Here is an 11,805-nt window from a genome sequence, read left to right on the forward strand (position 1 = left end):
CCGGAGACGTAACAATACATTTGTTAATCAACCAAAATAGCTATTTTTTGTGTTTCAATTTGTACAGTTATTCACTTCTACTGGTAAGGGAATTATCTTGTAAAGTTTGAACAATCTACCTGTTGATTTTAAAGATATTTATGTATAAATATTTTTATATGATTTTCAACAGCTGCAGTCTTTGTATCTGCCCATGTATAATACATGTAAATTTAGTCCTTATGTATAAATAGGACAAACTGAAAATGTAGCGATATTCTCCTCTCAATTTCGTCTAGCACTTTTTCTAATTTGCTAAGAGATAATGGTTTGAACTCAGTTTCGTAGCAGTTGTTATACTGAGGGCTTCGACAATTCTGGCTAATTTTATTCCATTTTCTACTTTGAAATCTAATGTTGTAGGTTGTTTTGAATTCTTGCCTTAAAAATTTACATTTTTACTCCCACTTTGTGTATTTATTTCTGATGTACTAGAGCATGAATTATTGCCCATTTGTTTTCTTTTATGCTCAACAACAAGCAAGCAAACAAACTTTGTTATTAATTATTAATAGTGAATTATCTTAAATAACTTATTGAATGTACTACACAACTCTTCTACGATAATGCACAGACACAACCTATTGCTTAATTTTCTTCTTTTACCATACTGATATTATCTCTGGTCGTGTATCTAATCACACGTGAGTCGAAACTAGCTTGTCTTGATCTTCTGGTGGTGGAAACTGGTATTCAACGTTGTTTTTCACTAGTTATCATGACTTTAGTTATAACCATGAGTTCTTGGAGTTAGTTGCATTGCTGTAGTTTCACTTTTACAAACATCTGTTGTTAGTGGCGGACATTGAACGTCTATGCTAGTGGGTTCAGCTATACTGTTTGTGGGGAACTTTCGCTGGTGCTTGTACTCTGTTTGCTTGATCTGTTTCTAATGTTATGACTTCAGTGTCAATAACTATGTTACTACCTAGTGAAACATGTCGTTATAGTACATTACCCTCTGTTTTGTCTTCGGTTTTTATTACTTTGTCTTTCATTTCTGTTTTGGAGTTCATTTAGTTAATTAGGTCTTGCTCCGGGGTAATTTTTCCAACTTAAATGGTTTAGTTTCTCTAGCTTTCATTAACCTGTTAGTGTGTAACAACTGTGTATGTTTACCGTATATCTCTTGTATTATAAAATTCACTAGGCTTGTTTATTTGATCACCCTAAAGAGCCTTTCAATAATTTATATAGATCCTTAATGTTGTTGTTTTTTAATGAGAGGATATATAATACGACCTCATCTGCTAGCTTAATCACAATAATTTTTGCTTTTTTATTTAACTGTTTTCCCTACTTTGGGCTGCCTTAGTTATATGTATATAACAAATATATCAAATTTTGTTTGCATTATTTGCAATATTTCTGCTTTATAATCCTTGTCTAATGCACAATTAAATTTTCTTGGAGCCAATATCTCTAATACTAACCATACTACATCTCTATAATAATTCAACGACCTGGTTGTTAAGGCGATCGACTCGCAATCTGAGGGTCGCGGGTTCCAAGCTTCATCACCAAACATACTCACCCTTTTAGCCGTGGGAGCGTTATAATGTGACGGTCAATCCCACTATTCATTGGTTAAAAAGTATCCCAAGAATTGGCGGTGGGTGATGTTGACTAGCTGCCTTCCCTCTAGTCTATCACCACTGAATTAGGGACGGCTAACACAGATAACCCTCGTGTAGCTTTCCGCGAAATTCAAAGCCAAATCAAATCTATCAGGTAATAAGAAGAAAGGACTTTATTGAGTGCACTTCTATAAGATAATAACAATGGGACCTGCTCATTCCATGTATTCTGATTAGATTCACAACATTCTGACGACATGTTTAAAAACGTTCTGTTGAATCTTTTAACTAGTCCATTAGCAGCTGGATAGTATGAGATTATCTCTATTTTCTTTACACGTAATAGTTTGAAAATTTCTTCAATATCTTTGAAATTAAAGTTGTACTTCTATCTGTCAACAGATACTGTGGTATTCCATGTTGTACTAAAACTTGATTTACAAGTTCTATCGCCATAATTTTTGCTTTCTGATTTAGTAAACACATTGCTTCTGAAAATTTGGTTAAATAGTCTGAAATGACTAATATGTATTTATTTCTTCAATATTAAATGGGCAATGAGCCTAAAATATGGTTACCATCTGATATGGGGCGGTTATGCTTGGCATTCTCTGTAAAGGAGCATTCTATTAATGAAGACTAACGTTATGTTTTTAACATTCAATGCATGATTCACAAAAGTTCTTAACATCTTTCATCATGTCCTGAAAAGGATCTTATGCTATATGCCTTTGCAAATACTAAAGGTGCCACAAATATAGTATAATAGTATGTACTCATTACTTTGTTTCTTAAGCTTTCTGATACTGCTATCTGTGATATACCTGTGATGTCTCCTGTGCATTCTGCTTTACTGTATAATACGCCTCAATTTAATGAATTTACCGTTACATCTTACTTTTGTACATTAGTAGCATGATTCAAACCCCAAAGTATTTCAAAGTCATCATCACTGTCTTTCTTCACTTCCTTAATTTTGTTAATCATCTGTTTTGAGTTATTGATTGAGTTGCCTACTCTAATCCTGCATTCACCTTAGAGCATTTTCTATCTGTTATATGTATTGCTTCATAATCATAATCTTTTAATAGCAATGACCACCTGGCTATCCTAGATGATGGACCTTTTAATGTCATTAACCACCATAAGGGGTGTCTGATCTGTAGTTATGACGAATTTCCCCATATAGATAACAATAGAATGTTTTAACACCATGCACTCTTTTCGGTTACTGAGCAATATATTTCCACTTTTCCTAACTGTCTACTTTGATAAGTTATTGATCGAGTTTCATACTCTAATCCTGTTTAATGCATTTACCTTAGAGTGTTTTTGTCTATTTTGTGAGTTACTTCATAATCACAATCTGCTTTTCTGCATAATGCACATGAATCACACATGTACCTGGTTTCTTCTTCTTGTAATGACCTATTTTTTAACGAATTTATTGCTTACATCTTGCTTTTGTCAAATAATAACTTGATCCAGACTCTATCTTTAGTTTAAACTATGTGATACGTAACTGATTAAATATGTATGATTTTAGGCAACAATTATTTTTAAAAAAGAAATCACCAGGCTCTTCGCCCAAAGTTAGGTAGAAAACTAACATACTTCACACTAAATATAGGAAAAAAGAGCTCATAAGATAATTTTCTATCATTTTTGTTTCGCCCATCTGCATAATCAGTAGCATCCATCCGCACAAATGACAGGAAAAGATGTAAGTGTAAAAACATGTATGTAGATATAGATAAGCCATTAAAACCATGATTGAGATGATTTTTTTCTTTTAGGTAATTCATAAAAAAAATGCATTAAAATAATAGAAAAGGAATGCATGACAATAAAACAGATTTGCTAAGAAATAAAATGATCAATTAGAAATAGCAATTTGCATAAAATTTTTAAAATAAATAGGTGCATTTTAACCTTAAGACAAAACCTCAGAAAAATATGCATATGTATCTATATATAAACATATTTAAAATCGCGTTTTAATGTATATATTTTTAAGTAGGAAAGAGCATTAATACAGCACTCTTGTTACTATGTTGGACGAGGAGAAATCTGATAAACAAAAGTTTTGTAAATAACAGTTGCGTACAAATGCTAAATACCAACCCAAGAAAGAAATGTGTCATGCATCTTCAACTGGTAGTATAGTATTATTTTGTTTTACGAATCACGCCCTATTTGTTTTGTGGAAAAGGAAATATTGTCTATCACGCTCAGACGTCAGTGAACAGAGATAAGCTAATCGTTTCTTCCAATTATTGCTAGGGGATTTATAGAACGGAAATGTAAGACCGCTCCTCAGTGTCTGGTGTCAAGAGATATGTCTGTCAATGCTGTTTACCATTGAAAGGAACGATCAAGTGTTTTCAACATGTAGTGGCACAGTTACTTTACATGAAGAAGCATATAAAAGTTGTCGTGTTTTGATATTTTATCGTCTAGTATACTTGTACTTGTAACCTTAAAAATGTTGTTTACTCTACTGTTGTTGTTGTGCTGTTTTTCGTGTTCCTCATCTCGATCCTGTCCTCCTGATCTGAAAACGTTAAATATTATCTGCAAGTGCAAAAATAATATCCCTGTTGTTATTAACTGCTCAGGCTCTGAAAAGGACAACAGTACGTCAACTATTACTGATATTACAGATTTTTTAAAATCAGTAACAAAAGGTCAAATAAAAACATTAGTTATCGACATAACTGGCTTGGAAGCCATTCCATCTCGAATGTTTGAAAACTACATTATTATATTACTTACCATTACGACTCAAAATATTTCAACTCTGCCAAGTGATGTTTTCTTTGGGGTCAGTAAAGTTCTAGAAAGTCTTAGTCTTCGAAATAATATGTTCGTCCATGTTCCATCGAGTTCCCTCAAAGTTTTATTTAATCTTCGTGAATTAGATTTATCAAACAACTTGATTGTGAGTCTAGAAGCCCAAGATTTCGCTGGGATGCCACTCCTGGAGCTATTATATCTCAATTCGAACATGATACACTCTATTGCCGCAAGGACTTTTCAGTATTTGAATGACCTAAAAGAGCTATATTTGGATCACAACAATATCACAGTTCTTTACAAAGACAATTTTATAGGCTTACAAAATCTCAAACATTTGTATTTAGACATGAATAAATTAATAAGCCTGTCTACTGATGTTTTTATTAACTTGCAGGATCTTGCTGATGTTTACCTAGATGAAAATCTAATTTATTCACTAGCGAATATGACGGCTGAGTCTTCGAGTATTCGTATGATTTCAATGCAGAACAACAACTTAAAAGGACAACTGAATGAAAATACTTTCAGTGGAATGCCAAACCTGCGTGAAATATATTTAACCGACAACGATCTGGAAGAAATCACAACAAATGCTTTATCAAAACTTGTCCAACTCCAGATATTAGTTCTGATTAATAATAGGATAAAAACGATCTCAAACAATGCCTTCACACACCTCTGGAATCTGATAACATTAGATCTAGGTAATAACCAAATTCAGAGTTTGCCAATTACAGCATTCTATAACCTTACGTCTCTAAGTAGCCTGTTGATAAATAACAATCAACTAGAAAAGTTGACTTGTGAACATACTGTAGACCTTCTCAACTTGGAGATAATAAATCTTAATGACAACAGGCTTTCAAACGTGGAGGCCGGAGCTTTCACACAAAGTTACAACATAGTAACAATCAGCCTAAAAGGTAAGATGTTTCAAAAATCAATAGGAGATAAAGTAATGAAAATTTAACGTTTATGTCTTTTCTTCTAAACCTATTTCAGTAACGCTATATATATATTTCAAAAGTAGTATCTGATGTTAGTTGACGAGGAATAGGCCTTGAACTGTATCAGAATGAAAGTAGACCTACTGCAAAATATTGAAGAAAAATGGTGAGAAATTTGCGTGTCCTAGATGTTGCAATGCTTTTTTTTTAATCGAATAAAAATAGTGTTTGACAAGAAAATAAAAAAAATAGATAAACAGTACACAAAGTAAACTCATATGGATACTGTTAAGTAGAAAGCAATAGCTTTAGGTGAGCTTTATACACAAATTATTAAAAAAAACTGCTTCTGACAAAAGTATAAAACATATTTACCACAAGTAAGTTTTTTTCTGCTAAAATACACAAAAAGCTATCTCCGCATAGCCGTCTCTAATTTTGAACTGATGGGCTAGAGGAAAGGTAGCTAGCCAACAGGACTTATCGCTATCTCTTCATTTACTCTTTTCTGATCGAATATTGACAGTTGACTTCACTCTTATAGGACCAAAGCTACTTTAGTTAAATGTTTGTTTGCTATCTCAAATGGCATTTGCATTCTTTCCAGCATTCTACTTTATAATTCTCGTCTAATGCATAATTAAAATTTTCTTGGAGCTAATATCTCCTGCACTAACCACATTACATCTCTATCATGTAGACCTGGCATGGACTAATGATTAAGATGATCGACTCGCAATCTGAAGGTCGCGGGTTCGAAACTCGTTCATCGAACGTGCTGACCCTTTCAGCCGAAGGGACATTATAAAGTGAAGGCTAGTTTCACTATTCGTTGGTAAAAGAGTAGCCCAAGAGTTGATGGCGGGTACTGTTGACTAGCTGCCTTCCCTCTAGTCTGCTAAATCAGGGACGGCTAGCGCAGACAGCTCTAGAGTAGCTTTGCTCAAAATAAAAACAAACAAACATTTAACTCTGAAATATTGATATATGTGTAAATAATTTTGCTCTCGTATAATTATTAATGTAGCCTGACATGTTTTTGTCCATATATCATGAACATAACCTAACACTTTGTCGTCAAGCTTTCTTCAAAATAGCTTAAACTCGATCACTTTTGAACCACATTTTTTTATAAATTACTTATTCGCGAAATTGATTGCGGTTCATGAACCCGCCGATAGTGTACGGTATATGAACATTTTGGTAATATGCATAGTCAAGAGTAAACTGCTTAATAATTTTAAATATGGTTTAATATTCACCTCTTAGTTAACAATGATTACAACTTAGTACTTTTAGAAACAGAAATAGTTTTACATTTAGTTGTCAAACAATCAACAACAAGGTATTTTTTTTAAATTGTAAATATGATTTAACACGCACCTATCAAGTTATAACAAATATACGTTACTAGAACAATGTGTGTTATCAATGAGCACAGTTTAACAATTAGTTATCAAATAATAATTATTAATAGTGGTAGCTTAACATTTAGCTATCAATTCTACATAAATCTTACATTTCATTTTCAGTTAATCATAACTTTTACTTAATATTAAAACTTCAGATATAAACACAAATTAACACGTCTAAAGAGTAAAATTAAAAAACTACCATTGATATATATTAATAACAAGAGATAATTATTTCAGCGTTGCCTTTAATTGAAACTAAGTATTAGATCAATGGCTTCTGATTTTCTACATTAATATTTAAGTGCCAAGTAATGGTATCGTTAGGGTTTAACCGGTGAAATGTAATATTATAAAACATATTTTAATGTTTAGCTTATCATATTTTATTATAATATACGCCATTTTGGCTATGCTTATGGATTTAGGAGTTCGAAATGAATTAATGTTCATAAGAACGTTCGTCACAAGCTAAGAGCAAATGACTAATTGCTAAGAGTACGACTTAATCTTATTATAATGTACATTCGGGTGACATATTAAAATAAAAGCAAATATCCAACAATTAACTTTTTGTGTGTCTCACTTCTGACATGACCACTTTTCGTACCTCTTTTACATTGCTGAATTACCGTCAGAGAAACGGATGTGTCTGCTAGTAACGCTAATAATAAAAGCAGTTTATAGTTTAATGTTAAATTACTATAACTATTAGGTCGTCAAAAAATTAATGTTGCTTTTTTAGATGAAAAAACTCGAACAACTTATATATATTAAATGAAGTAGTCTCTGTTCTTATTAATGATGCTTTTCCATCTTACAATTAGGTTGTTAATGTCCCGATTAAAGAAATCACTTGGCTTTGAAGCAAAAAACATGTCGATGTCCTCTTTAACACCCTCCACATTTGCATACGTTTTCTCATTAAGATGGTGTTGCAGCGAATCAAAAAGATGGTAATCTGATGGTGCCATATCTGGAGAATATGGTGGGTGGGAGAGAACTTCCTAACCCAGCTCCATTATCCCGTGTTGCATAAAACGTTCCATATGTGGACGTGCATTGTCGTGGAGAAGAAAAACACATTTCCGATTGACGAGTGAAAGGCGTTTCTGATGAAGGGCTTGATTTAAACGTTCCAGTTGCTGACTATAGATCTCTGCATTGACAGTTCGCTGTGGATTGAGGAGTTCGAAATGAATTACTTCTTTGATGTCCCACCAAATACAAAGCATCACTTTCTGCGGATAGAGTCCAGGTTTGGGGGTCGGAAGTGGCTTTTGTCTAGGACTGAGCCATTGTTTTGGCGTTTAATATTCGCATATGGAATCCATTTTTCATCATCGGTGACAGTTCTGTCCAAAAATGGTTCACGCACATTACGCGCCAGAAGAGACAAAGCAACGTTCGCACATTGGACACGATGATCATCGGAGAGTTCGAGAGGCACCCAAACACCTTCTTTATGGAGTTTTCCATATTCCTTAGATATTTACATACTTATTCATGAGAGACATACAATTTCAGGACCATTTCACGAATGTGTTGCATTGGGTTAGACTCAACAAGCGTCTTGAGAGCATCAATATCAATTTCAACATGTCGGCTCCTGCCATCACAGTTTTTAAGGCTAAAGTTACCTGAAAGAAATTTGCTGTACCATCGTTGACACTTAAGAACGTCCAAAACATTTCCATAAAATTATTTGATATTCTTTGTGGCTACAGAGGCGTTGTTTCCCTTTTTGTATTCAAACAGTATTACATGCCGAATGTGTGTTTCGTTGTGTGCCATCACTATACTACACATTATACAGGCTACGCTAACGTGACGTTTAGGCGGTTTAACTATTATATGTGATGTACGTTTTATGGGGGGGGGGGGATGAAAGTGTTCCAAAACATTAATTTCTTGACGACTTAATACATACATTTATCTTTGCTTAATCAATCAATAGCAAAATATACAACTCTGAAACAATGTGATTGTAATCTTACTTATTACTCAACTTTACATGTCATATGACAGTAATAATACTTTAAATATAACTGTCAAGTTGTGTCAAAAATAATATAATATTAATCTATCAAGTTAGAGTGATAATATTTCAACAGTAAACGTTGAAGATTGTCAAATACGAATACCTAGACAAAGTTATTTTAATATACAAAATATACATAGGTGTGGTATCTTATTTTAGGTTTTAACTTTCAGTGTAAAACATATGGTAATATTTCATAACAACTGAGAAAAAAGATAAAGTAATATGTTAATAATTTCTTCAAATATTAAACTTAATCATTTTTATCGTAACATTTAGCTGTTTTAATTACATGGAAGGCATGTACTTGTGTTGAAATTGTAGCTGTTCTTGATCTTTCTATAGGTAATCCGTTTATCTGTGACTGTGCATTAAATGAATTTGTCCTGCTCTTAAAAACAATACCTGAAATAACTGATGCTGGAGAATGTGCTGTACCTTCACCTTTACTAGGAAAGAACCTGATTGAGATAGACTTCGATTCTATGAATTGTGGCAATACCAGCATCACCTGTCAGAGTCCTACGCTGCAGCCTTCTGTGGTAACACATTCAATCACTTCATGGCGAACAACAGCTTCATTGCAAACAACTTTAAAGATTATTTTGTTAAGTACAGACTTTGAAGTAAAAAATAAGGAGCTACCGTTAACATGGATGGTGCTCGGCAGCGCACATATTGCGTCATACAGGTGTATGCTGACGTACAAGAATGTAGGCGGCATGTCATTCGAACAAAAGTTACCTTTAACATGTCCGTCACTTGATAATTCTGGTTCTCAATCAGTAACACTTCTGGATATGCACGAAGATGTTGAATATGAAGTTTGCTTTATAATTCTGGATAAAACCAGTACAGTGGTCAAAAACTGTACTAATCTCATTCCTAGGCTCGAAATAACAACTGTATTCCCTTCCAGTTCAATGAATACAACACAATCAGTTGGAATTACCATTAACACTGCTACCTACGTCGGCACCAACCACTTTTCCGAAATCAATACTGCAACTAGCACTTTCGTTGACACAAGCAAGTCCTCTGGTATTACTTCTGAAACTAGTGCTTTTATGGATACAACTGAGTCATCTCGAGTCTCTATTCATACTAGTACTAACGTGAACACCATTCACTCACCCGAAACCACTACTGAAACTAGTAACTTCGTGGATACAACTGTACTACCTGTAGTCACTACTAAAATCAATAACCTTATTGACACCACGGAGTCATTTGTAGTCTTCACTGACAATAGTACTTACACTAACATGACTCAACTACCTAAAGTCGCTACTGAAGCTAAAACTCCTAGAGTCTTCAACAACACTAGTATTTACATTCATGCCACTCAACCGCCTGTAGACCCTAGTGAGACTAATTTTTATGATAACATCACCCAAACACCTGATTTCAATACTAAGACACAATACGTGGACACAACCCGGGCATCTTTAGTCAGTGATGAAAGTACCAGTCAGGCACCTATAGTCAACACTGCCACTGAAGGTATTATCATAAACACATTAGAGCACGATACTACATCAATAACTTCTAGTCCAAGTTCCTCAACAACTACTCCAGTTAAACAACATAATACTACAGATGGTGAAAGAGCGCAAGGTTTCAACTATGGGCTTTCAACTGCCTTACAAGACACAAAGTTTAATTCACTTTTAATTTCGTGGAATCTTTACCAGTATGAATCGCCAGATCTCTGCAGTCTTCAATTGATGGTCTTAATGAATTCAGAGGTTGTTCTTGAAAGAAAAGGAATGAACTGCACCGTAGGCTCCTTTTCGATAAAAAAACTTAAGCCAGGAGAATTGTACACAATATGCCTAGTGATTGACCATGCAATATGGGGTGAATACAGAAACTGTACTATGTTTCTCATGAGTAACAGCATAGACGACTCTGGAGGCATTTTACCACGCTCTCTCTTGATTGGACTCATCGTGTTAATTATCATGATAATAATTTTAATCATAATTGTAATTGTGGTTTGCAAAAAAAGAAAAAAATCAAGACATACTGACAAGGAAAAAGAAAAAGTATCCAAACAAATTAAACTGAAAAAACGCTCTGGGACCTATTCTGTTAACGACACTTCTATAAAAATGTAATAAACATTGAATTGCAATGCTTAAACGGCAAAGATGTTGAATCCAGAAATTTTGTTGAACTGTATGTAATTCTGCACTTTCTTAGTACTGGACTTTCGTCTTCTCTTTCACTTAAAAGTATGTATATTTACAGTATTAAACTAATGTGGAACTATGGATATTTTTTATTTACTTTTATATTATCAATGTTTAGCTGTGAACGTAGGATATTCAACGCATAAAGCCTTTTTTCTGTATTTAAAACAATCAACGTGCATTATATAACGTCTCTTTAAGTTGATATCCAGCTATTAAATTTGTTTAACTGCTTCCTTTAAGTGCTGAATTAAACAAATCATTACAGGAATTATTATAAATACAATTATATATCTTGAAAGTATAAGCCATATGTGTATCCATTAGCATGTAACAAAAAGATATGTAGAGGTTTTCACACTACCGACAACAGGATTTTGAAAGTGAGGAGGCGAAGGTGTGGCAGGTGGGCTTGGGAGGCGAAGGTTTTTTTTAAGGATAATAATTTTTTTTATGGACGATAAATTGATAACCGTAAGAGGTAACTAGAGATTGGGTAATGTTTTAATGAGTGGGGTTGTCTTGTGTAAGATTGCTTAATAATTGAAGACATTGTGTTTCAAGAGATTTATCTTTTATTAGATTTGTTTAGTGAAAATTTTAGGGGAGGCAATTAAATTTCAGGGTTGGTGCTCGACACCTCTCGGCTTTCCTTGGCATCTCCAAGATATCTCCAATTAATGGTTTATTAGGACTGACGTAGAGAGTGGCGATATCTCCGATTACTGGTTTATTTGGACTGAATTTATTTATAACACTTGACCAAAAATAAATAAGTAGCTTGTTTAAACTTTC

The 11,805-nt window shown here is 33.7% G+C and overlaps 1 protein-coding gene across 1 annotated transcript; it reads left to right on the forward strand.

The window, feature by feature from the left end:
- Positions 1–3,971: 3,971 nt before the first annotated feature.
- Positions 3,972–11,093, forward strand: LOC106468768. The gene is made up of 2 exons (XM_013929209.2): positions 3,972–5,338; positions 9,161–11,093. The coding sequence occupies exons 1-2, from the start codon at positions 4,102–4,104 to the stop codon at positions 10,933–10,935; spliced, it is 3,012 nt and encodes a 1,003-aa protein (XP_013784663.1). The 5' UTR covers positions 3,972–4,101; the 3' UTR covers positions 10,936–11,093.
- Positions 11,094–11,805: the final 712 nt, after the last annotated feature.

This window comes from Limulus polyphemus, unplaced genomic scaffold (assembly GCF_000517525.1).
Source record: "Limulus polyphemus unplaced genomic scaffold, Limulus_polyphemus-2.1.2 Scaffold3156, whole genome shotgun sequence".
NCBI classification, from domain to species: domain Eukaryota; kingdom Metazoa; phylum Arthropoda; class Merostomata; order Xiphosura; family Limulidae; genus Limulus; species Limulus polyphemus.